General features: G+C 44.0%; 1 protein-coding gene across 4 annotated transcripts in view; it reads right to left on the reverse strand.

The window, feature by feature from the left end:
* ETS1 (ETS proto-oncogene 1, transcription factor) overlaps positions 1-25,307 on the reverse strand; it is a 130,755-nt gene extending 105,448 nt beyond the window's left edge. For 3 of the 4 annotated variants that reach the window (XM_077894145.1, XM_077894147.1, XM_077894144.1), the window contains exons 1-2: positions 25,175-25,307; positions 11,255-11,338 (exon numbers count right to left, since the gene is read on the reverse strand). In XM_077894145.1, the coding sequence (XP_077750271.1) occupies positions 11,255-11,338; positions 25,175-25,297 (207 nt within the window). In that variant the 5' untranslated portion in view covers positions 25,298-25,307. Of the gene's footprint in view, positions 1-11,254; positions 11,339-25,163 lie in introns of all 4 variants that reach the window. The other variant, XM_077894146.1, reaches the window with a different exon arrangement.
* Between the last annotated feature and the right edge of the window lie 2,155 nt (positions 25,308-27,462).

Raw genomic sequence — 27,462 nt, forward strand, 5'->3', positions numbered from 1 at the left:
AGAATTAGAAGGCAGGGGGTGGTGCTTGGGTGGCTCAATTGGTTAAGTGGCTGCCTTTGGCTCAGTTCATGATCCCAGGGTCCTGGGATCAAGTCCTGCATTGGGTTCCATGCTCAGTGGGAAGCCTGCTTTTCTCTCTCCCTCTGCTCCTCCCCCTGAAGACAGACTCTCTCTGTCAAATAAATAAATAAATAAAATCTTTAAAAAAATTAGAAGGAGTTAATACACCAAGCCTACCATGAACCACAAACATCTTTGCTAGCAGATGCTCCTGGAAGCAGCATGATTCTTGTTATCTAGACACCTGCCTGTTTATTAGACATTTCACAAACTGACTTAATACCTATTTCATAGAGTATGAAAATGACATTTTTACTCAAAAGAACCACATAGCTAGTTCCAATTCATTATGAAACTGTCTTAGTTGAGGAGAAAGAAGCAGGTTATTAACAGGTCAGAAATCTAGGCTGCACAACCCCCACCTCATTGCTTTAAAAAAGCACCACCCAAAATAAGTTTGAGTCTCTTTGTTGACACCTTCCTTTCGTAGCTGCAACTGGAGGTGAACTCATAAGATGTAAGCAACATTTCCAGTCCCTGTCACAGTTTTAAGAAAGCCATCTGACAGGTCCTCACTCATTTATCCCACAGGTGATTATTGAAAGGAACTAACGTACATCATGCACCTGCTCTATGCCAGTTGGTGTGATAAACATTGTACAGAAATGGTCACATTCAATCCTCACCACATTCATGCAAGATTAGTATTTCTACCCCCATTTTGCAGAAGAACAAGCTGAGGCTTTAAGAGGACAAGTAGAGGCGGCTGGGTGGCTTAGTCCATTAAGCGTCTGACTCTTGATTTTGGTTCAGGTCATGATCCCGAGGTCCTAGAATCGAGCCTCAAGTCAGGCTCTGCACAGAGTCTACTTGTCCCTCTCCCTGCTCTCTTTCAAATACATACATACCTACATACATACATACATAAAATCTTTAAAAAACAGAGGACTAGTAAATTTCCAAAGGCCACACAGCTAATAAGATAATAAGGATAGAATTCAAATCCAGGTCTATTTGGTTTCAGACGGTCTTTTCTTCTACTTATCCAATATGAAGCTATGTGGCTCAAGTACAGATTTCTCAAGAAGAGTGAGTGCTATCTTAGGATAAGTACTAGGCATATTACGGCAATGTGCATTTATGGAGCAAATTGAGACCATGCACCTAGTCTATGCCAAGTATTATGTTAGATGCTAAGAACACAATACAAACAAGAAATGAACTTCACCCTTAGGAACATTCAGATGAGTAAACAGGAAATTACAGCGAGGAGATGTGAGAGGGTTAGGTACCAACGTGTAGAGGGAGGGGAGTGGCAGCAGGTAATACTTCCTGGAGGAAACAAATTAAGGTAACCGAAAGGTTGAGTAAGCTTTAGCCTAGAACATATGATGAAGGGCCTAGAGAACAAGAAAAGAAGATGATCATGCACCTTATGGTGAAAAAGAACATATAATACTATCAAAGGAAGAATAAGAAAGATTCAGATAAGTGATCTAGAGAGACTGTGTTGTTTGGTAGTGAGAAGGATGAAAAAAAGGTGTGCTCTTGGGCAATGTGGATGCTTGCCATGGAGGGTAGTTAATAAGAAGTAAAGCTTGGAAAGACAGGGGAAGATCACAGTGTTAGGGCCATAATAAATACCAGACAGGAATTTGGCTCCAGGAGAAAGGCTTTGGAGGTTACATTAGAGGTAGTGACATGTGAATCAATATGTTCTAGAAAAGTCATTTGATGGTGCCATGTAGGATGGGCTGGGCAAAAGGAGGAGGTGAGGAAGCTGACATAGGAAATAGAGTGCCTCACAGCCGTTTTGGAGACTGAGGCAAGGAGGAAAAGAATCAGTGCTACTAATCCTAACTTTTTAAAAAAATGTTTATTTTTTATAAGAATTTTTGCATTAATTTTGACTCTTAAAAATATTGCATTAAGACGTCATGTAGCTTGATTACCGAGTGCTGGGCAGCCCTTGTTTTGCCCTCATGTGAGTGCTTCACTGGTGTCCTGTTAGTTTGGTTGCTGAGCGGGAGTTCAGGCACAGGACAGTGAGATCAGGGTCATGAATAGAGAGGGGAAGAGGAAACAAGAAATGTAAGTGTGCCTCAAAGGAAGAATCCACATGATTTTCTAACTGATAGGAGATGAAGGAAAGGGGTGATCCCAGATAATGCTCGGATTGCTTGCTTTTTTCATAATGAACAAGGTGAGTTTAAGTACATAAGAAGGGAGAGAGGATGAGAACTTCTCCCTCAGCTGTGTTTAGATGGAGTGGTGGCCGAGCAACTTGGCCTTGGGGGAGGAGGGGTCCTGAAGGTGAATGCAGGATAGGAGAGGACAAGAAAGGGTGTGGTTAAAACTGGAAGCGTGGAGCACCCGGCGAGAGTACAAAGTCAAGAAAAATGGTAGTTCAAACAAAACAGAAAAAAGATCAAAACTGGGTCTGTAAAGTTGCCTACAGTTACGAGAGATGAAAAAGGGAAAAACAACTCAAAGGTGCCATTGAAGACAGAGGAAGAAAAACAAGAAAGTGTACAGCGTCGTGGAAGCCAAAGGCAGAGCTTCGGTTGGCCAGTGGCTGCCAAGAGAAGGATGGTAGCCACAGGGCCTTGGAGAGATTGGGTCCCCTCGCCCTGGGCATCTCGAGAGAGCACACATTTTGCCCCGCTCCGTCACACACATGGTGACCAGCTGCCTAGGGAACAGCACTCTTCTCCTGTCCTCTTGGGGGCTGTCAGAGGACACAGCCCAAGCCCACATGCTTCACCTTTCTGACACTGGAAACAAATAAAACAAAGCCCCAGTAATCTGGAAGCTACTAGAACGATGGTCATACCCTACCCCTGCTCTGCTCTGCAAGTGAGCCCGCTTTAATGACCAGCATCCAGCCCACCACCTCATTTGCCCTCCAGTCAAGGTCTCCTCTCCTTCATTACCTCCCTTAGCTCCACCTCTCAGAGCTTCAGAGCCAGGGACTCTATCTCGCCCCCCAGCCCCAGCTCCCTGCTGCTGTCTCTTCTGACCGTCTTCCCACCCTTCCCCACCCAACCCCACCAAACCTCGCAGCCACAGCTTTTGCTCCTTGCCTCCCTTCTCCCTGCCCCCAAAAGTCGGAAAAGAGGGAAGAGGGGAATATTTTCACACCACCAAATCACAAACATATGGAGTCCCCCTGTCTGTAAGACTATGTGTGACCCGTTCTTCAAATTCATGTCTGCCATTAGCCAAGCAACCATAGATGTCCTCGTGTTTGCTACTATTTCCCTCCTTTCTAGATGCTGCTGCTTAAAAAAAAAGAAAAAGAGAAAAATCAGAATAACAATAAAACAAACATTTTAGGCCGGGGTTAAGCTGAGTTAGCCTGGGTGTGAGCCTCTGCAGGAATAACTGTTTTCCAGGAACGCATCGATGTCCACACGCTCTAGCAGGAAGACAGGAGACGGCGAGGGGGGGTGGGGGGTAGGAAGCCTGGATTCAAGTCCTGCTCTGTCCCCAAGGATCTGCGTGACGTCCCACCTGCCACTTAACCTCTGTAGTTTTGCTTCCTGAGGAGGCTGGCCACAGGGATCTGCAGGCTCCTGGACAGCTCCACCTCCACCGTCCTCTCCCGCCGACCCTTCCACATTCTTTCTCCTGACCCGCGACCCACGGCCTTCATGGGTGGAGGAGCCCAGAGAGCCAAGAATTATCTTAGTCGTAGTTTGGATTCATGACGTGCAATGCTCCCCTTGCACTTAAGAAAGCCTTCGGGGCAGCCCGGGTGGCTCAGCGGTTTAGCACCGCCTTCAGCCCAGGGCGTGATCCTGGAGACCCGGGTTCGAGTCCCACGTCAGGCTCCCTGCGTGGAGCCTGCTTCTCCCCCTACCTGTGTCTCTGCCTCTCTCTCTCTCTCTGTCTCTATGTCTTTCATGCATAAATAAATAAAATCTTTAAAAAAAAAAAGAAAAAGAAAGTCTTTGTACTGTTGTCCTAATTCCTTCCTAAAACCAGGCTCAGGCAGGGTTTGGACCCCACATCCCCCATTTCTCAGTCGAGACCTGCAATGTTTTGGAAGTACCTGTCTACAGACTCGCCCTCGGGGCTCCTGCCTCGTAGATGCTTGTGGGGGCAGGGGAGGGGGAGTCTGCACAACCAACACAGGACCTCGAGGTTTAAACCCTTCACCCCCCAAGGGCCTCCCCCCCAATCCCCGAGGCTGAACTCCACAGACTTTAGTCTGGGCTTCCTCATCCTCCAAGAGGCTAGACAAGGCTCCCTGGCTACCCAGCGCAGGGTGGAGAAGCTCCTCTGGCAATGCTAAGGGGAAGCTAGGAGCAGCCCAGGTCTGGCCTTCAGAAGGGCCCTGGGGTGCGTCTGCCTGGGGAGGGCGCATGTGCCCTGCTCCCTGGAGAGGCCGAGGGCAAGGAGGCCAACAGAAAGGCCCCTTGGCTTGGAGTCTGCTTTCTCCAGCGCTCCCATCCAGGAGGAGCGGAGGGAGGGTGGTGCCGCTGCAGGAGAGGCAGGAACAGACAAAATAGGAAACTCTCAAAGGGCAGTTTAATTTTAGACTCAAGGCCAGGAAATTCTTTTTCAAACAATAAGAGTGATGGGCTTGGGCCTTGGTGAAAGGGCAGGCCTGACCTCCTGCAGGTTTCTGAGGGAGAGACGTGAAGCACGGACATGGTGCTGCAGAGACAGGCACATGGGACTGCTCACAGGACAGGCCACAGCTGAGGCTGCTGATAGCCCCTGGGACCACAGTCCCCCACCACCCACCCCCATGGCCCGCACTCCGTGCTATCAGCTGATGCTCCGGGCCCCTGAACCTCGCCACCAGCCTGAGCACCCGGACTTGACACTTCCCTCCTGAAAGATCTGCAGGGAGATATGTGTTGTCAGCTTCTACTCACTTAGCAGGACCTGCAGACTCCCGGTGACTCCAGAGGTGACAGCTTCGGGCATCCCATCGCACAGAGATAGAGGGCCAGATAACTCAGAGCCTCGTTCCAGGCCCAGGGGTCTTGGATGGAAGAACTCGCCTGGCTTAAGGACCCTGCAGTAATTCCAATTTGCTGGAGCACCTGGGTGGCTCCATAGTTGAGCATCTCCCTTCGGCTCAGGGCGTGATCCTGGGGTCCTGAGATCGACTCCCACACTGGGCTCCCCGCAGGGAGCCTGCTTCTCCCTCTGCCTGTGTCTCTGCCTCTCTCTGTGTGTCTCTCATGAATAAATAAATACGATCTTTTATTAAAAAAAAAAAAGTAACTCCAATTTCCTAAGCAGTCTACAAAAATGGAGTTTGGGTTTGTTTTTTTTTCCCCCAAATCAGGGAAGACCACTTCATCATAAATAAGGCGTATAGATGTGTGAATGAAAGTCTATTATAAGTTCTGTCAATTACCACATATCTGAAAACTGATTAAGCTAAATTCAGTAGTAAGGGGTGTCCTTAGCCAGGAGTCGGGGGATTGGGTCACATTCCACTTCCCGCTGGCTCTGTAAACTCAGGCAATTTATTTAATCTCTTAGGACCTTAATTCCTGATATCGGGAGATGGCCTGCGGGTTGTGTCCTGGCTCCGAAATTCTCTAGATTGTGCTGACTGAACCCAGTATCTCAGAAAAGCCTCCCTCTTTAAGATGCTGGAAAAATAGACACGATGGCTCTTTCTTCAGCTTGTCCGACCAGCGCTGAGCCCTACGTCTGCATACAATCCCTGGGCACTCCGCTCCAGCCTTCTCTCCGGGGCTACAGCCATCGCCACCCCATGCAACAAGTAAAACAAATTTTTTTTCCAGTTTTCATTTCCACTCCAAATTTCTTTTGTGGGTTTCTACTCCTCTCATCCCAAATACTTTCTTTATCCATTGTCCTCCAGGATCGGCAGAGAGAAGGACAGGGGCACTGATGCTCGGCTTTATAGGGACAAGCGTGAACCCTTCCCACAAAGGGCCAGGGCAGCAGACTCCCCAGTGACCACTCAAAGGCTGGAACCCCGAGGCCTGTGGGGTGGAGGTGAAGAGTGTGCGAACAGCCCTGGGGAAGAAGGGAATTGCTTCCCAAGGAGGCCCAATTAAACTGCAATTACTCAAGATAAGAGAACCAGGTCTGTTTACACAATGGGGTTGTAAACCACCAGCCCATTACAAGGGAACTTTGATCTGGTGGCGAGGGAGCTGTTTCTAGTGCAGGGTAGTGATGAAGCAAGGAGGTTGCTCAAGAAGAATGTCTCCATCTTCACCCCAGTAGCCCCATCTTGGCCTGGCAATACCCTCGGATGGACAATAAGTGGAATCATTTCCACTCTTCCCTCTAAGCCTCCAACCAACGCAATCAAGAAGTCGGAGAAGAGCAGAGAAGAGACAGTGAACATGAGGGAGAGAGAATGAGCTGAGGTCACACTTGTGGGACACACTGGACAAGCATTTTTGCCCTGAACCATCATGATGGCCTTACATGGTAAGTTACCCTCTGCCCTCACACAGATGAGGACACTGAAGCCCAGAGAGGTTAAGTAACTTGCCCGAGGTCACATGGCCAAGGAGTAACAGACCAGAATTTAACTCACATCTGTCTGACTCCAAAATGCTTTCCTAATTGGATGGGCTGCTTTCCACAGCTGCCTGGCCCAGGACTGAAAGCTGGGTCTCACATCTCATATAAAAGACGCGGGAACAAGGTGCGTCCTCCCCCACCCCCCCACCCCCCGCTTTCACCTCATTGGAGAGTCAGAAGATAGAAACAGAGTTATGTATCCAAAAAACAAACAAACAAACAAACAAACAATCAATCGATCAATGACAGAAGGAGGAAAGAACATGTACAAAAGAGGATTTGCTCAAACCACAAAGCGGATGGCAAGATTTCAATCTCAGAGGTCTCTGCGTTGGCAAGCTGGGCCCGAGGGCATGGTTTGGAGCTCGTTTTTGCAATGCACTCGGCGAGACCCCATGGCCGTGCTACTCCCTTTTGCAGGCACCACACTAGAGATCCAGAAGGCCTGCCAGCCCCACGAGTTCCACTGGAAAAGCACAAGAAGGACAACAGCCAGCGCCTAAAACCAGCCAGCGGCTGGCAGCCTTCCCCTGCCCCCTGGAGAGCTGACATTTGACGTGCACTCCAGCATTTGTGTGTCCATCACCCAAATTATTCAGTGATCCTACGTCTGAAATAGCCCTGGCTTCGTATCATGTTATTCTATACAATTATAGCAACTCAGTGCCCAGGACGTATGATCCCATTCATACCATTCCTAGAATAAAGTCACAAGTCAAAAAAAAAAAAAGGACTTTTGTTGGACACTTTCTGAAACACTTCTTTTCATTCAGGAAATATAGTGACCGTATTTATAAGACAAGAACATTCGATCCGGAAAGTGGAAGAATGTCAAGTGTGTGATGCAATCCGCGCGTCTCTCAGAGTAGGGGGGCTGTTCCCTAAGCCCAGAGCCTCACCCTAGGGAATTGGGGCATAGTGACCAACCTCGCGGGCATTGGGGTCTTCCACGCGGTCCGGCCCTCGGGGCAGCCACTCTCGCCCTGACAGGGCACTGTGTCCCCAAAGGCCTGGGCTCTGGCTGCAGGAGGTGAGTGGGTGGTACTATCCCGGTCCCCCAGCAGCTCAGGACCAGGGGGTCATTTCGCCCCGAGGGCCTCCTCCACACATCCTCCTCGCTTTCAAGGTAGCCAAGGCCTGGGACAAATTTGGTCAAAGCCAGGAGCAGCCCATCCCTCCCATGCCGGCCCCCCAGCCCCCCCCCCAGCTCTGCAGCCCCAGCACCACCAAGGAGGGGATGACGCATGGGAGGATGAAGCCACCAGCACTGCTGGGGACTTCCAGGGCTCACCGTGGGCTTGCTGAGGCAGCATAACAGGAAGGAGCACTTCCTCCCCTTGGATGAAAGGGTCCCTGACACACAACCCATATTCGTACCTGAAAACGTCACCCCCTGCCACACAATGGCCAGACAACTCCCCAAAGTTCTGTTGTTCTCCCTCCCGGCTGTGACGTCACTTCATTCATTGGCGCGGGCTCCTGCAGGACTGACCTTCCAAGGAGGAAAGCACGCATCCTGGTTTCATCCTGGTTTTGACAAGCTGACCCTGAGGCAGAAAACGTGCCTTCTGTGCAAAACGGCTAATTACCTGCCGGTGGCTGAAGTTCATGACCGTTGCCGCGACTACCCTAAGCCTTCCCCGGGCAGGCGAACAACGAGGAGCGCTGATGCCACCTCTAATCTACGAATAAGGAATCTGGGAATTAGCCATCTTCGGGGACCGGAGACTATTCATAGCCCAATTTAGATCGAACCAAACCTCAGATCCAACAACTAAAGCAGCATCCTAAGCAGAACCCCTCATAACACGAAAATACTCTCTCTGGTTTTTCTTTAAGATTTCCCCTTTCTGCAGCAACAGTTGACAAGTAGCAGCAAAGACGTGCTTAGACCAATTTGTGCGCCTAGCACCATCCTGCCTTCAAACCTGATCTTGGGGCTGCTGCCACAGGGCTTCTCGACCCGGCACTCCTGACATTTGGGGTCGCATTAATTCTTAGTTGTGGAGGGGACTGTACTGTGTATTGTGGGATGGCTAGCTGCGCCCCGGGCCTCTACACCCAAAATCCCAGCAGATGCCACCGCCAAATTTTAACGATTAAAAATATCACCAAATATCTCCTGAAGGCAAAACCAGCCTCATTAAAAACCCACCACTTTACAATTTTCTTGCCACCTCCACCCCCCATACCCGAGACACAGTTTCTTTTCTTCGAGGCCAGGCCTAACCAAATCGGAGCCCAGGCACCAGGCTGGAGGGCATGGATTGTTGGATCAAGTACCATCGGTTGACCTCTAGATAGAGTGGCTCCAGCAGAATGAGAAGACCTCGTTGGTGTCTGGGGCTTGGACTTTCCTGTCTGGGAGAGTTCATGAAGCTGTGCTCTCTCCTCCCTGAAGTCTTAGATTAGGATCGAGGGTGTGAGATCTGTTAGTTTCGCTAATGCCAGTGACCCAAGTTCGAGTCTACAGACAACTTACGGAGTCCTCGACTGTTTCGTACAGGGTCGGGTCGGGGGTCGGAGGGTATCCGTAGGAGCTGGTCTGTCGAACCAGATTTTGTACCCAAAGATTTTTTATTTATTTGATTGGTTTTTGTTTGTTTATTCATTCGTTCATTCACATTAGGGAGAGCTTAGGTGAAGAAGCCGTAGGACTTCTCTGCTTGCTCTATGGTTCTGAAAAGTTGCCTAACCAGACCTAGTGATGGAGAAACTGAGGCCCAGAGAGAAGTTAGGCGTGAAAGTGCTGGTGCAGTACTTAGCAATTCTCTTAAGCAACCTTCTGCTTTTACCCAAGCAACCCTGAAACTCACAGCAAAAAGGATCCCACACGTTGATAATGCTTTTCAGATATGGCTGTTGGGGCTGGGCTGGGGGTAAATGAGCTCTTTGTTTTGCAACCAGTGGAAACCATTTAAAATGCATTAAAACTGGCCAGTGTATTCAGCTGGGGGTGGGATCTTTTCATTGAAAATATGTACCCAGAGCTAGGTTTCGGTTTTCTAATTTCATCCAATTTCCACATACCCTGTCAAGGATAATTTAATATTATACCTGTCTTTTGAATACTTGTAATCACATGTATTTCGGTGTCTGAAATATAATAAATACAAATTTGCATGGCACTGTTTTTTTTTGGAGAAGTTATTAATCTTGTTTGCTTTGATTACCATACTGGTAAGGAGAACTAACATAGGCTGGCTTTTAAATCGCTTCTTCCAGGCCAATGACATGTTTCGCCCTGAAATCACGATACCCTTGGTTTGTTTTAACAACTCTCTACAATATCATCTTTAAGAAAAATTTAGTGTAATTTGTGCCGACCTCAGATGATAACCTCCGTGTGAGAAGCAGGAAGAGGCTTTCCCTCGCAACTTTTCCAGCCCCTTATGTGACCTGCAAGTGCAAGTCTCTAGGCGATTTCTACTAAGCAAAACTGAGTGACTGCTCTGGTCTGGACTTTGTGTGTGTATGTGTGTGTGTGTGTATATATTTCTAAACATATTTCTGGTGTTAATTGTACTCTAAATTTTTGGCTGATTCTAATTTTTTTAGAAAAGTGAATGGGGTTTATGTGAAAACAGAAGCCATCTAAAACAGAATAAAAACAGGTGTTTCAGAATAGCCAGTAAAGAGAGCTGTGATAATCACCGCTTGAACACAGAATACCTTTGAGCAATTATTTTTTCAATGCTACAGAAAATAATTTGCAAATACATCAAATCTTTCAATATACAATCTACATGGAGAGGACATGGTTAACTTAAGGGTATCAGTGTCAAAAATTTTGCAAACCTCAGGCAGGACACTTCAAGACAGTCAGATTAGAGCTCTGGTCCATTGGTGTCTATTTAGACCCATAAGTGTACTAGGAAGTTTTAACATTAATTTTATCTGTCCATTTCCAGAGTAAGTGAGAAAAGTTCAGCATCTATATTGGCTGCCTTCATGTGAAAACATATAGAATTTAGGATGAATAGTTAATAATACAACAGCTAATAATAAAGGTTCATTTAATATTGGGATTGATCGATGATAGCACCATGGGATTGCTCACACAATAAATTTATAAGAAATTCATCTAAACATTTCTACTGATCTGTGCATAGCTTGCATGAGAGTCTTCTCTCTTACAGGCAAGAAACTTTATCCAGTCCTATTTTAAAGTTCCTTTCATCTCTCTTATTCTAGGATTTATAACATTTTCCTGTAAACTTACTATTATATTTCCCAGTTTTAAATTCTGTGATTAGAAGGCTTGTATTATTTAGCTCTTATGTATGAGGCTCGAAAGAAGTTTAACTATGTTAGAATAAGTCTAAAGAATATCAAGGTGGGAAAAATCTTCGCCAAGTGAACTGAGCAGTGAAAAATCACCTGGCTTTAACCATTAATCATGTTTGAGTCATTTTCTGTGAAACTCAAACATACTAAAAAAAACCTTTCTCAGCAAATCCATCAGTCTTGGATTTTTACTTTATGTGCTGATAAAAAGACAGATAATCTCACATTTTAGCTCCTCCAAAAGATTCAAGGCTGATTCCAACCCCGGAGTCGGGTCTGGGCTTCTTTGTCCAGGAGAGGTCAGGAAGTGGGAGGCAAGGGCAAGACAGGAGAGGCAGGGTGGGCAAGAGGAGAGCAGGGAAGGGGCCCCACTTACCACCACGGCGGGCCGCACTGCTGAATAAGGGGCAGGGCCACTGGCTGCAGAATCCACAAAGTAGCTCATCCTCAACTTCAGCACCTGCGTGGGAGAAAGCCTTCGCTGAGCCACTGGATGCACCAGTGTGTGCACTAGAAACCCCAGTGGGTTCGAATCTGAGAACTGGGTGTCTCCTAGGAACCACAGAGTTCACCTCTCCTTTTTTTAATATTCTTTTTTTTTTTTTTTTTTTTTAGAGGTGGGGGAAAGGGGCAAGAGAGAGAAGCTTAAGCAGGCTCCACACAGAGCCTGACCTGGGGCTGCATCTCACGACCCCAAGATCATGACCTGAGCCGAAATCAAGAGTCACCCAGGTGTCCCTAGCGTTCACCTCTTCATGCTACAGGAAAGGAAGTGAAAATTCAGAAAGACAAAGTAATGGATCCTGGCACACAGAGAATGGGCAGAGAGAGCCAGCCTCTTTCCTCCAAAGTAGCAGCGATAGTGGCAGCCTCTGTGAGCTGCAGTCATGAACCAGTAGAAGCATCTACAAAAAGACCCTTTTGTAGGGTTTCTGGACAAGGATCAGGTCTTACGTGTCATTTTGAGGAACATCCCCATCCACCCATCACCTTCCCTCCACCCCAACCAGGCCTGGCACGGAGCAGGTGCGCTCAGCACACAGGTGTGGTATAAATTTGATGAAAGAGTAAATAAAGAAAGGTCTGAGGGGAAGAAGGATAGAAAACGTGACTGAAGAGACCCGTCAACCAGGACCCCAAGACACAGATAAACAGAGAGAAGCCCTGCAAAAGGGGATTGGACATTATTCATCTGGAACAAAAGGAGAAACACTATGAAATAATTCTTGCCCGGAGCTGTTATCCAAACTTAAAATCTGAATGTCAAGAACACTTGAGGAACGTTCTGGCTGCAGGGATTTTCCAGCTGGCTGTCGGTTATCAGGAAAATCATTTATGTATCAAACATTTCTGTTGATATAAATGCTTCCTAATGTGCATTAGTTCACACACTTTAATAAATTCAATATTATACACTGAAAAAAGTCTTTCTTGTGTGACTTAGAAGATTCAGTTTCGAGGCACAGCATTTGAAGGCCAGATTCCTATTGTTAAGAAGTGATGTTTTAGGGGCGACCAGGTGGCTCAGTCAGTTAAGCATCTGCCTTCGGCTCAGGTCATGATCTCAGGGTCCTGGGATGGAGCCCCTCATCTGGGGTCCCTGTTCAGGGGGGAGTCACCCTCTCCCTTGCCCCTCCCCTCCTTATGCTCTCGCACTCTCTCAAATACATAAATAAAAACTTAAAAAAAAAAAAAAAAGAAGGGACATTCTAGTTTTAACTTGATTATTTCCAGGCTGCATTTGTCTTTTCCTTTATTCTTGCTAATATGTGAAGCCACTGGCACATTTCAAGGGAAAAATGAGTATTCTATGTCCTATGTTCAATCTGTGGTTTTGGGTTCACTGTCTTCATTCAGTTGACAGCCAATGAGCAGATCTCCCTTCACATTAAATGAATTTAAACAATATAGTTAAACTGGCTGAGCAATATAAAATTATACCTACTAAGGACACAATCACAGAGCAGCTGATGCCGCAGGGTTGAGATCAGGAAGCTGCAGACACACCTTATCCCAGAACTGTGCTTCTTGTTTTTCATGAAAACTTTACTTTTCTTATGATGCATTTTCTCCAAAAGTAAATGCAGGCAAAATAATATTAATTAAAAAAAATAAAATAACTAAGAGAAGCTAGGCTATGTTAATCAACATGCTGTTCCCATGTTTTTCTGGGGAACTGATCTCCATGGCAGCAAAATGGCCCCTGGAAGAACCACTAGTGTTGAAGCTGAAGAGAAAAGGATCAAAGTCTGTTAGTCCAAGGACATTGTTAAAATCAGTATCCATCAGTATCACCTGTTCAGAGCTCATGTCTCAAAATAATGAGCAGCTATCGCATATCAGACTGTGCTGGGCCCTGAGCATGAAAGAATAAGGTACATACAACCTAGGTCAACAAGGACTGGGCCTGACCATGTGTCGTGAAGATAGTCTCAATGAGTTCAACGTTCCCTTCCTACCAAAACACTCCTTACCTTTAATCTTGAAATTGGACATGGAAGTCCTAAGGAATCATTATCAATCTATACATCCCCAGTTGAAAGTTTTTGATCTACTCATGGATGAGGCTTACAAGTCAACAACACAGAGTATGTCATCCTGAGAATGGATTAACCATGATCAGATTCCCTGGGGTACCTTTGGTCTTCCCTCCAGGGCAGCCTTGACCTTTGGAAAATGTCAGGTATGGGAGCACCGGGTTGTTCCTTTAAGCCCTCCCCGACGTCCTCCGAAAAGGTCCCACAGATCCCCTGAGTCATCACAGACCTCAATCATTCATTCAACAAACACAGTGAAGGCCTTTTGTTGGAAAGTTGCTCATCCACTCAGCAAATAGCTGCCATGTGCTGGGCACTGTTCTGTGCATTTGGGACTCTCTGGTAAACAAAGATCTCTGACTTCATGGACCTTAACATTCTCTCTGACTCCGAATAAGGCAGGAAAAGACAGTGTCTACCTTCAGGCAGTGGAAAAGACAGACTTACCTATAACTATAATAGAATGTGATGAACAGAGTACCAACAATACGGAAAAAAATAAGCAGTCCCTTCTGTTGGGTGTGGGGAATGGGAAATCATGGAAGATGGCCCAGTGAGAGGTGTGACCACATGGCCATATGGATCATCTCTATACTCCACAAGCAACAAAGACCTTTACTCTTCTGAACTCCTATTTCGTTTATATATTTGGAATAAAAAAGATTTGGAAGTGGCAGCCCTGTCCTGAAGCGGGCCCAGCTCCAGGGCATCAAGAGTTTCAATCTGCCAGCCAGACAGCACTCCTCATAGCAACAGGGCTTGGGGAAAGGTTCAGTGGAAATATGTTTTCTCTTTCCAATTGACAGAGTGAGGGAGGAAACCTATGGCCTCACATATGGTGCATTCCGTGTAGGGCTGGATTCCTGCGGCTGCGTTATATGAATGACACTTCCCTTGGGGAAAAGCCCTTCGCCCAGGGAGGAAGCTGAAAAGAGGGAGTTGCCAGGGCACTCGAGGGCTCTCATCTCAGGAAATAACTCTGGGACAGGAATGGATTACTGCTGTATTATTTTTTGGAGAAAGAAAAAAAGAACTCACCCTTTTTTCCACTTGTAGATTGTGACATAGAACAGCTGCTTGGGACATAAAACCCTTTCAGAAAAAGCAAAAGAAGTGTCTGGGTGATACTTTTTTTTTCTTTTTTTTTTTTGACTTGTTGGCCAAAGAGAATTCTCTCCCACATAACCTTAAGCATCAGCTGGACCAGCTTTCTTCGTCTTGGCATTATAAACGTTTATTACCTAAATACAAAATAACGGGTGTGATTTAAGATCTGCTCTGCAGCCTCGAAGCATCCACAGGCCTGTCGGAATGCAGAAATGATCTGAACACCTGATAACAGAGCTGTGAAGGGCTGAGATCATTTTTTCTCGAATGGCACCAGTAATGGCTGAGCAGCAGATTAATGTGTCTGATGCTGCCCTGGACTCCAGGAGCAGTGCTCCCAGCCCTGGGGCCTCATGCTCCCTGCATGACACCCCGCCTCTGCTCCTATAATGTGGAACTCGCCCTGGGCTCTCGGGGGCAGGTTCTGGCTTCCCTGCCCTTCGCATGTGATCACCTCTGATGGAAATGCCCTTCCGCCCCCCTGCTCCTCAGCCATCTACCCGCTTCTGCTGGGGCCCTGGGGCTCATCTGAAAAGCCCTGGCTGCCAGGACCCCCCTGCCCTACCCTTCCGCCCAGCCGGGGCTGGCTGCCCTTGCTCTGCAATCCCGGCCTGTGTTTCTATCACTGGGCATAGGCGGTGTTTTACAAACACCTGTTGCTGTTTGCCTCTGCCGCTCGACTCTGCGCTCTCTGAAGGCAGGCACTGTGCCTTTTTCATTTTTGTGTCTCCAGACTTTAAGACAGACTAGGGGGGGTATAAGCAAATTCATTATTTTTTTTAATTAGTAAATGAAAGAACAACTTGGTCTCACAAGACTGAAAATGTAAAGCGGATCAGATATACATTTGGTTCTCAAATCAGAGAATCTGAAGAGATCAAATATCTGGATTAAAAAGATCCACTTGGGCAGCCCGGGTGGCTCAGCGGTTCAGCCGCTGCCCTTGGCCCAGGGCGTGATCCTGGAGACCTGAGATCACACGTCAGGGAGCCTGCTTCTCCCTCTGCCTGTGTTTCTGCCTCTCTCTCTCTCTCTCTCTCTCTCTCTCTCTCTCTGTGTCTCTCATGAATAAATACATAAAATCTTTAAAAACGAATAAAAAATTAAAAATTAAAAGATCCACTTGAAATAATAGGTTTGGGGGGGTAGTTGCTGCGTGGCTCAGTCGGCTGAGTGTCCGACACTTGGTTTCGGCTCAGGAGGGTTGTGAGATGGAACTCCAGGAGTGGGGGGCCCCTGCTCATCGGGGAATCTGCTTCCCCTCCCCCTTCTCCCCTCTCCCCCATCTCCCGTGCACTCTCTCCCTCTCTCAAATAAATATTTTTTTTTTAAAAAGAAAGGTTTCTTGCATGATCCATTTCCAAGCATTCGCTATTAATGTCACCTTATCACAGAAGCGTTTTCTGTTACCCCATAGGACACTTAGCTGTCGTCTCACCACTCACAGCCCATTAGAATTTCAGCCCCCCCAGGGCAAGGATTTTGGCCAAGTCTTCACTCTGTACCCCTGCCCTGTGCCCGCACTTGTAGATGGACACACAGATACTTAATGACTCTAGGAGCTAAATTAGAAAACTTGTACACATCTTTTATCTCATTTAAGCCCCCCCCCCTTTTATTTTTACAGATAAGGAGTAGGACACAGGCAATGCCGTAAACCAACCAGGCTGAGATCTGACACTAGGTCTTCAGCTACCTTCTCCTGGACTTTTCTCTCCTCACTCTCCTGAATTTTCCAGATTAAAAAATGCTCAATCTGTGCAGAGGACAGAAAAGATAACAATTTAGTTTATGCGGGTGTATCAGTCCAATAATGGACTTTGAACATTTTTCTATGGGACTCTGGGGAGAGCTATTCTTGGTAAAAGCATGCTATGGACTGCTTCTGGAACTTTCTACCCTCTTCAACAAGTGTAATGACTGGGCCGGACCTGCAGGCTGAGGCTGCCTTTCACCCAGACCCCCCCAGGGCAGCATGAGTGATGCCCAGGGTGCAGAGAGGCTGGGGAGCGTGTCAGGCCAAGGAGCAGGAGCTGGAAATCCCAAAGAGATGAAGCCTTCACAAAATCCGAATCCAGTTCACATCAACTCTGCCCCTGCTTGGCTGCATTTCTAGATGAACACTGTGACAGCAGCCAGTTTTTCATTTTGGGTTATGTGCTCTTCAAGGAAACACTATGCCTTTAGGGAAATAGTAAACTACACTTAAACACTTTTTTTTTTTTCCGAAAATGATTGTTCTTGACAAAATAATATGTATTTATTGAAGAAATTATAATAAAAATACAGAAATGTCTAAAATGAATGCCAAAATCACCCAAAATCCCACCATCTAGAGGTGATTATACTAATGCTCTGTTCAACATTCCTCTGGGTCTTTTCTAATGTGTCCTTCCAAATGCAGATATAACACATACATATGATCATAATTTTACCTTCATGATATAATTATCTGCATGCTATTTTATCTGCTTTTTTCATTGACATTTGACATTTGCTATGAACATTTTTCTATGTCAAGAAATATAACTCTACATTCCAAAGTTTATGGCTATCGAGTATTCTATTCTATGTATGCGTTATTCTTTTCTTAATGAGCCTCTTATTACCGTATAATTAATTTGTCCCCAACTCCTTGTCATGATAAAAGTTCCTAAAATATTTTCTCTTCTCATTAAATACCTACAAGAGGTATTGTTGGGACAAAGAATGTATGCCAACTGCCTTCTATAACAGAGAAGCCAAAACTATACAGCCACCAACAATGGCATGGTGTTCTAAATTTGACCTTACCCTCCTGTCTTTCCTGTTAACTTCATAGGTCAGGAATCATGACTACAATGTTTGCTAGGTATAAAGATGGCACGTGGAGGATTCAACTGTGGAATAAGGCTATGACCCATAGATAAGGTAATTTGCTGTGCAGAATTTAAATAGATTTTGCAATTAGGATCTCTCCTCATATCAAAAATTTAGGATTCCCCTTCATTGGTATTAAAAAGACACACTTTGGCTTAAACTGCAGGAGAAAAAGAGCTTGAGTTCCAAAAAGACTATCCATTTAAAGCAAAATGACAACCTTTGCCAAACTAAAAACGTTGCCATCCATGTCATCAAGGCAACACCTTGAATCTCCAATGAGTAGTTTGAGTTTCTTCTTTATCAATGCCATGAAAAATCTGTTTTTAAAGACTCAGTGTGGGCATCACCTCTTTCAGAAGTTTTGCCTGAACCTCCCAGGCAGTTAGATGGGCACTCTCTACCCTCGGCCATGGGATTCACTGTAACAATGTGCCCTACTTTGGTATTTGTTATTTGATTCAGAGTACTTCCAGTATAGATGTCTATTTCTGTCCCTAAAACCTGGAGGGACTGCCTTTTTATATGCAATGTGTTTGTTAATTGAATGAAAGAACCCGTCCATAAAATGGAGTTAGAATGGGCATCAGTTTGTCTCAGGGCCTGAGTATATCCAAGAGAATGAGGATATCTCTGGAACAAAAAAGAGCCATCACCTATGATGACATGTGTCCATATGCAACCCTTAGGTTACACTTCTTTAATGTTAACTTCAAGCAGAATCATACTTTTCTTTAAACTAATGAATGTACCAGATTGACAAGTTTATCTATGTTTTGTATCATTTTTCTCTCTTAACTCTCATGAGTAGTTCATTGGTATTTTTCAAATCATTTTGGTAGATCTCTCCTTTAATCTTGCAGTTGTAACAAAAGCTACCAAGTTCAATTCTCCCAAGAAGTAAAATTTTTGCGTATGTAGATGGTTTCCCAAGCAAACTTTGTGGTTGCAATAAGGAGAAAAGAGAAACAGTTCAAAGAATTAGAGGTGGTTTCTCTTCCTCGGTCCGAAATCTGTAAGAACTTCATTTTCTTGACTGGGTATTTCAGTGTCACAGTAGTAAATGTTCCTTCTTATTTTGAGTAGCCAGCCCTGACCCATAAAGGCAGCATTCTGATTTATGGGTCGTTGGCTTTTGTGTCTTAAACTAAATGCACCACCTTCCCTAGATTCACAAAGCAGCAGTTCAGGGTACAGCTAACATCACAGTCTTGTTTCTCCCCCGCTTCACTGATAATAAGTGCTCCAAGCCTTACTTGAATAGAGGCATGAACATGACTCATATCCATCTCTTATTTCTCTAAACCACCCCCATCTCCTAACTAAGCATAACACTTTCAAGTTCTGACATAGCTCAACCAATCTTTCTTGGAAGACTAAAAATACATTCATGTTATCATACTATTACCAGAGTATATTGTTTTGCCCTTCCTCAAGGAGTAACCCGTTAATATGTCCTGAAAAAGAGAGAGAGTATAAGACGGTTTTAGGCTGCTGTACCATAGCAATTAGGAAATAAGGAGTGCCTCGTAGACCATTTTATGTTTCCTCCTCGTGGAAACAAATCCTTCCCAGTCACACTGTTGGAATGGCATTGTGAACAGTGGGTAGAATGGAGTTCTTTCTCATAAACATCAAGGGAATACATGAAAACCTGTCTGCTCTTAAATGAGAGGAATTTTATGACCACAACTTCAGCCCCAGTCTCTGTAACTTAGCAGAAACTCATAGTCTACTTTCTCTAGTCAATCAGGCTTCACGTGGGAGCATCCTCTGGAAGACTGAAGGTAACCTTAAGTACACTGTTTTACAGGAAAAGTGTCCACAAGCCCAGTCTCCAAACGTCATTCCTCAAATTCTATATTTAACCATGAAACTCAGCAAATGATCACAATTGGCCACCATGTAGATGATAGTTATTTATGAATAGCTGAATAGATAAATTAAAATTGTTTTTTTGTGTTTTTTGTGTGTGTGTGTGTTTTTTTTTTTTTTACTAAAGAGATAGAAACAAAAAAGGGTTAGCTACAGAAATGACATTAAGTGCTCTCTGCTTCACAATGACAGATGTAGCGGAGGTCATGGTATATGAGATTCTTGGCCAAGTCAAATCCAAAGAAGGTCTGCAAGACTACAAATGTCACCTCTAACCCGATGGATGTTGCCAAAGAAATCCCTAAAGAGCCTAGAATTTTTAAAAATTACTTCTCAACTCACAGCATGTGGAGCACATTAGATATAATCTAGAATTTAGATATGGTTCTGGCTCCTAAGAAGCTCTCAACAAAACTGAAAGACGTCATAAATGGAGGTAGATACTACAAGAACAATGAAAGGGGAACGGGATAGATTTTAATAATGCCCTTTTCAAAGTGAACTAAAAGACACCAGCTGCCTTAGATCTCTCAAATCCAGCAAGCAACTTCTTGGACTATGTCCGATTGTGATTTTCACGGTGTTGTTTCATTTGTTTTACTGCCCCAATTGTAAGGTTCAAATTTCTGAATATAATGTTAAGCAGCTTGCTGCCCTTCTTAAAGAAAAAGGGATTTTGCGAATTCAGTCAATTTTGGAGTTGGAAAAGATCCATCAAACCCACCATTTTTTATTTGAATAAGCTGAGCTCAGAGAGGTTAAGTGTTTATCAGCGATAAAGAGCTCTGGAGTTATAGACTGAGTTAGCCGGTAGCTCCTTACTGAGCATAAGGCCACGGGCAAGTCTCTTAACCTCATCAAGTCTTAGTTTCCTCAACTCTAAATTGGAGATAATAATCCTCATCCTTTCAAGATCATTGTAGAGGGTTGGATAAAATAAACGTAGTAGCGTGCTTTACACATAAAATGTCAACAAATAGTGGTGGTGGTTATTTATTGCTATTTTGTCACAGCAACTGGCATTAATGAGCATTCATTCATTCATAGTCATAGTGGTTTTTATTAATTATTATTTTTAGTGCCCAAAGCAGCAAAGGCTATTCATTCAGGTATTAGCTAGAACCCAGATGGCCTAAATCCCTTGCCTCTTTTTCTAAAAGACTTGTATTTAAATAATCAGAAAAGGATTCCCTTCGGTAAGCAGAGGTTGAGTAGGCATTAGTTAAGAATGCCACAATTTCTGTTGAATGGTAGTCTCTTTGTACCATTGTTAGGCATAAAACCAAGAAGTAAGCATTTTTCTTACAGTGAGGAGCAAACTCATTGAAAGATTGCATGGCACAAAGTGGGAAATATTGTAGCTTCTCGAATTAAACCAACATCTTTTTGATATAAATGTCCAAGGGATGCCTGGGTGGCTCAGTGGTTGAGCATCTGCCTTTGGCTCAGGGCCTGATTCTGGAGACCCGGGATTGAGTCTCACATCGGGCTCCCTGCATGGAGCCTGCTTCTCCCTCTGCCTGTGTCTCTGCCTCTCTCTGTGTCTTTCATGAATAAATAAATAAAATATTTAAAAATAAAAATAAAACAAAATAAAAATAAAATATATGTCCATCTTTTGTGGACTAACACCTGAGCAACTAGATACAAACCTCATGAAGCAGTAAGCTGCTATGGAAACACTGCAAGTTTTTGTTTGTGTTTTTAATTTTTTGTGTGTTTCGGCTTTTTTCTTTAGAGCCACGCTTCCCCAGCTGATTTGCATAAGAATCACCTGGGAATTGTGTTACAATGCAAACCCTGAGTCAGCAGCTCTGAGGTACAGCCGGACAATCTGCATTTCCAACAGGATCCCATGTGACGCTGACGCTGCAGCTCAGCGGACCACACTTTGAGTAGCAAGGAAGTTCTGGGTGAACTTGGTTAAATTCATGAGTGATTATAACAAGGCAGGTGTTCAGGAGGCAGAGCCCACTGAGAAACAGGCAAGAAGACATCTGTGGAACAGGCTGAGCAGAAGTTTGATTTTTATCTGAGCTACAATACAAACCTGGCCAGGGAAATGTACAGCTTGGGACCTGTCCCTGTCTCTCAAGCCACATGCCAGACGATGGCCACATCTAACAAGGCTTCTTGCCTTTCCTAAGAACCTGTAGTTTTAGTTACTTAGCCTCTAACTAATCTCAAGAAACTAGTGTCGCTGTTCTCTCCCCATTGACAGGAATCCTTTTGGATTAAAGATCACTGGAGGCACCAAAAGATGATGAAGCAAACTAATTTGCAGTATATTTTTTTCACAATTTTAAAGGACCTAAGTCTTTTGGAAACTCTCTGGTTTGTGTTTTGCAACCTCTGATGCACCTGAGATGATCTCAAAATGAAGAGTAAAAAGGATCTAAATGCAAAAAAAGACTTAAATTCTGGGGGCTTCTATTTTCCCACATCGTTGAAAATTTATAGATTTTATTTCCCCCACAGAGAATGTTTGTTTTCTTGACATCTCACTAAGAGGTTGCTTCTTGACTTTCCTTCTAGTAAGTATTATCCAAACATTCTCTTCTAAGTTCTTGGATAGAAGCAGCCCTTGGTCAACTGGAATATCGAATCTATCTTCTTCTATGAGAAGCGAAATTGGTGAGAAATGTATTTCACTCCCTGCTCTAGACACCATTTCTGGCCATCTGAAGTCCCAATACTCATAGACTGTGTCACATAGCTTAACGCTGACATGTCTATTATTTTCAACCTCTTTCTAGGCAAGATCTTGCCCCCTAAAGTAAAATTATGTTGATTTTAGAAATGGAACTTCCATAATTATTCCTTCTGTATCTGTCACTTTACCCAACACAAGACTGGTCACAGCACAGAAATTCAATCGATAACTTGTCACAAGAGAGACTCAAGGAGACATCTGCTATCTGGTCAACCAGATAGCTTTTCTACATAGTCAGTATCTCTGACAATGAATAGTTGATCCATGGATCTCCCTTTGGAAAAGAGGCCTGATCCACAGTATTCTCCCAAATAAGAGCCAATTGTGAGTCCGCGCAGAAAAATCCAACCTAAACTCGTGTAAGTATCTCAAAGCTACTAAAGTTCCTATGAGATCCGGTGCCAGCCCCAAGGTCTGGACTCACATTCCCGTGGTTCTAATCAGGTCCCACCTCTAAACTGGTCATGTCACCAAGCCTCGATGTCTTCATCTGTTAAACAGGAATAACAAGAGTACCCACCTTAAATATTTCAATATAGATTAAATGAAGTAGTCTGTGCAAAGCACTCAGCAAGGGTCCGGAGATATAGATTGAATGAAGTAGTCTGTGCAAAGCACTCAGCAAGGGCCCCAGAGCATACCAAGTGCTTGATAAATATCAGGAATTATCATCCTTTCCCAGGTAGAGTGGAGGAAGCCAGGTATGATACCCAGAGAGTCCCCAAGATTAAAAGGTGGAGTTCCCTAAAGCTGAATTTCCAGTAGAGCAGGGACAAACGAGAAGAGGCATAAAATGAGTTGTTTTCATACCAGCACTTCCCCAGATTGAAAACTCACAAAATTTGCTTCCAATGCCACTAAATTGCTGCATACCACATTAAGTTTGCTCAAATACCAAATACTTTTAAATTTCCATATAGAAAGAAAGAAAACCAAGGGTGGGGGATGGTCTCAGCTTCTGAGATGTAACCCTTCCTTCAGCTGCTTGATGAAGACATGGGAATTTTCGATGGGTAATTAGAAAAGGAGAGTTGCTGTGGAAAACAGATCTGTTCATCAATAAATAAAAACAGGAGGAGTAGCAGAAATGGAATTATTAGTGAGAAATTCAGTTGTACACTGAGGCTCTGGGTGTAATCAAAGAGAGGAATATCAATGCCAATTATTTGTTTCCCTCCCATTTGGTTGTCTTCTGCCTCACTCTCCCCTAGGGACCTGCACCCATACACCCAATTTGTTACAATATTATTTCAGACTGTTCCTCAACCAGATTGGCACTTTTACTCTTTATCCTGTTTACTCCTATTCTCTCATCCTTGTGGAATAGGTGGGGCACAAATCATCATTCACGTTTTAGGGATGAAGAAAAGAAGGCACAGTCAGGTTCAATACCTCTGCTCAGTTACCAAGCCAATCCCTAATAGAACCCAAATGCGTATCCACTTTCTTGACTCCAAATCCAGCACTGATTCCAGTTCTGACCCTACTCATCTTTGAACCGCATTATAATCCGAGGCAGGCAATTGGCCCAGGTCCATGCTCTCAACCAGTTCATGGTCACAGATGACCAGGTGTGGAAGGAGAACACCTTTTACCCACCTTCTTCCGGGCTCTACTCTTGGACCTCGTGGCGCCTCTACCCACTAGCACGTCGCTGCAAGGAGCCTGTAAGGCAAAGATGCCCTCTCTGTAATCAGACTCTCTGCCTCCCTCGTCCTCAGCAGCGGAACCAGGACGGAAGAGGCTGTGTGGCTGCTTTGACTGTTTGTTTTTTCACTACTGAGCTGGCAAGGATGGAAGTTGTTGATTTACAATTAGAAGCAGCATGCTTCTTCAAATATTAATATTAATAACTACAATACTGAACACATGAAAAGGGCTTTTCATCTTCAAAGCACTTTGCAGACATTAACTCATTAGCTGTCCGTTCCCTCCATTCAGGAACAGGTAAGTAAGAATCTCAATAGCAACAGTGGGCGCCCAGCAACCCTCCACGCATAGCCCATGCCCGCAGTAGCAAAAGGTTTTCTTTTTAGTAATAAGGAGGCGGTGCAACCCAGAGCAACCCAGAGCCACAACCGATGAAGAGTCAAATTGTCAGTCATTTTACAAATCAAATGGAACTGCCAGAATTATGATTTTCGAGTCTGTTTTTACTGTTGTTTAGCCAATATCTCTCTTTTCAGTTGCCCAGTAATGGTTAAGAAGTAAGGGGGAAAATGGTTTAAAAACACGTATCTTACCCAAAAGGCAGTAAGGAAAAGCTACAAGTGAATGCCTTGATCTCAGTCATCCAGAATCTTTTGGAACACTTTGTTCACGTAAAATGCTACTTTAAGGGGTGGGGGTAACAGGGACTTTTTAACAGCAGATGAGAAGCCACAAAGTGGCATCGCAGGATAAAAATCAGCGAATGCAGGGAAATAGCCATTCACACCCCCTACCGTTCCATGGCAGTGCCCCTGAAGTCTAGCTCTGCGGTGGAGGGAAGAGATGCCTCCCAGACTTCAAGATTCCCCTTTTCTCAACTACAGCCCCCAAAACAGGAGAATATTGGAGAACGAGGAGTCACAAAACAGGGGAAAGCACCCCCCGAAAACAAACAAACAAACAAACAAACAGAAAAACCTGGCTGGTCTGGCTTACAAGATCCAAACCTGTAGCAATTTCCTCTCTATAATAATTCATTAAGCTGCTAGGCAAAAAAAAAAAAATAAATAAAATAAAATAAAAAAAGGAAAGAAAGAAAGAAAAAAAGCAATAGGCTTGCTAGGAGTGAAAGCGGAAAAAAAAAGAGGAATTCTATGTTTAACTACAGCTTTATTTCTTTGGAACTGCTCCAATATGCGAAGAAAATTCCGAGTTTCTGACAAGTAAGCTGTGAGTGTCTAAAACGTGTGTGATTTTTGCTTCTATAAAGCAGGGAAAAGAGTGAAGCACTCTTGATTTCAGACTATTTTAAGAATGTGAAAGAAATATTTTTGAAAATTGTTATTAAGCAATTGAATGGAAAATCTAGAAAAATGTGAAAAGAGGAAGAGAAAACCCGCTGGTATCCTGAAAGTCCCCATCAATTTGCTGTTTAATTCCCCGGAATGAAACCAAAAAAAAAAAAAAAAAAGAATAATAATAATAAAATAAAAGGGAAAAGGGAAAGGAGAAGGAAAATAGCAAAGTTTTAGGCAGAAACTCACACTTCACTTACTACTTTGCCGGAGAGACTGGGTGAAGGAAAGGTCCTGAGTGAGGTTCCCTCAATGTCTGTGGTCTCTTTCCAACTACCTGCGGGAATCCTCCGCTCGATGGCTATAGAGGATGCAAAGACCATAATGTTCCTAATAGAGCTGCCTCCTTAAATTGGGGGGTGTGGTCAAGGCCGGGAAAGCTGGAAAAAAAAGGCAGTATGCCACTAGCCCCTGACACCGCGGAGGCAGCCTCTAGGACAGGCTCTTCGGTCTAGGTGGAAAAGCAAATATTGCTACTGGCTGGGGTAACACCAAATCACGCTTTATTTTCTATCCTTCAAATTATCCTTCAATTAAATTTAACTCAGCCACGGAGAGTTAAGTAATGGGGCGGTAGCTGAGACTTAGTTAGCTCAGTGGGATAAGGTGTCTCATTCTCCGCTGATGCATTAGATTTACTTTCTACTGAATATGTGAATATTCATGAATTCACATTTCTTGACTTTCTCAATGGAGCCCCATTTAACCCAGGCAAGGGGTCTGGAGAGGCAAAGCTCTCTGTAGAATCAGGTCCCCGAAAGGCGAAAGGCGGTCAGAAAGCAGGATATCTACCAACCAGTCACCTGCTCAGGCTTTTGATTTATCTCTGTAAACCTGAGGTGAAATGTGATTATTTCCTAAGGAGAAGGAAATAATTATATGGGACGGAACTGACCAAATAAATAGAGCGTTGGGAATTCTTAAAAATAAAGTTGAAATGCCCTATTCGTGTTAGTCTGGTCTTAGGTGATGTCTAAAATAGGTTAGTTTCAGTAACCCTGATTCTGGCGCAGCAGTGAAAAGACAGAGATGTTCATATATTTCTCATTTCGCGAAAATGTGAGCAATACGAAAATCATGCATTTGCTTTAGGTGAAAATATACAGCATCTCATATTCACACATTCAGAACCACGATGAGAATGTTACATTCGTGTAACATCATTTCTATGAATACAGTTATTTTGTTAGAGAATTTTTTTTTTTAAAAAGTCATTATTTGGCTGCTTAAGACTTCTATCCTAAAACATTCCATTTTCTTGAAGGAATAGATGGGAGTTAAGGTTTGTCATGGTTGACTCCGTTCCCTTTCTCATGAAGCCACAAATGCTCAACTTGAAAAGTCTATGAAAATCTAATAAATGTCACTCAGAGCAATATCATCATTATCCTTCCCTGTGTAAAGCTAGCAATGCAGTTAAGATGGTGTTATAATTAAAATGAGATTTTACTCTCATCTTTTGCCCATCCACATTAATATGGCTTTGAAGAAAGGAAGAGAGAGTGCTACTGGTGTAGTTTTGTTTAATAAATGTCTGTGCCAGGCTCTGTGTTAGATGCTAGAAAAATAACAAGTTGACAGTGTCATGGGAAGATAGGCATAAATCAACCATCGCAATGCAGTGCAATACATGCTCTTTAAAAAGCTCATGGTCAATAAAACCGATCGCAACTAATTATAATTGTACTCGCTATGTTTGCAAGAGACTTGAAAAAAATGCAAAAAAAAGAAAAGAAAAGAAAAAAATGCAGAGGATACTTGGATTCTTGTCCTCCAAGTGTATATAATGTGAAGTTCTGGAGTTGGACGTTGTCTGTGTAAAGTTCATAGAGACAGCAACACTTAAGACCTTAGCTCTATCCTCTACCACTACTGTCATGGTGAGAAAGAGCATAAGCTAGAAATCTGAATGGTGCCAAATAAGCTACCACTGTTGCAAATTGCCTGGAGAATATCCAAGAAAGCAGGAAGCTTTGTTTAGAATAGTATCTTCAAAAATGCAGCATTAGATTGGTATCCACATGCAATAAGTGAATACATAATATTAAATCCTTATCTTTACACCATATGCAAAAATTAACTCAAAATGGATCAGAGACCTAAACATAAGAGCTAAAACTATAAAATTCTTAAAAGAAAGCATAGAGGAGGGCAGCCCCGGTGGCTTAGCAGTTTAGAGCCGCCTTTGGCCCAGGGCTTGATCCTGGAGACCCGGGATCGACTCCCACATCAGGCTCCCTACATGGAGCCTGCTTCTCCCTCTGCCTGTGTCTCTGTCTCTCTCTCTCTCTCTCTCTCTAATAAATAAATAAATCTTAAAAAAAAAAAAAGAAAGCATAGGGGAGACTTCATGGCATTGGATTTGGCAATGATTTAATTGGATAAGACACCAAAAGCCCAGGAGATGAAAGCAAAAATAGGTAAGTTGGAATTCACTAAAATAAAATCTTTTGTGCATCAAAGGACACTAGTAAGAAAGTGAAAGGGC

The sequence above is a fragment of the Canis aureus genome, chromosome 3, assembly GCF_053574225.1.
Source record: "Canis aureus isolate CA01 chromosome 3, VMU_Caureus_v.1.0, whole genome shotgun sequence".
Taxonomy (NCBI): Eukaryota; Metazoa; Chordata; class Mammalia; order Carnivora; family Canidae; genus Canis; species Canis aureus.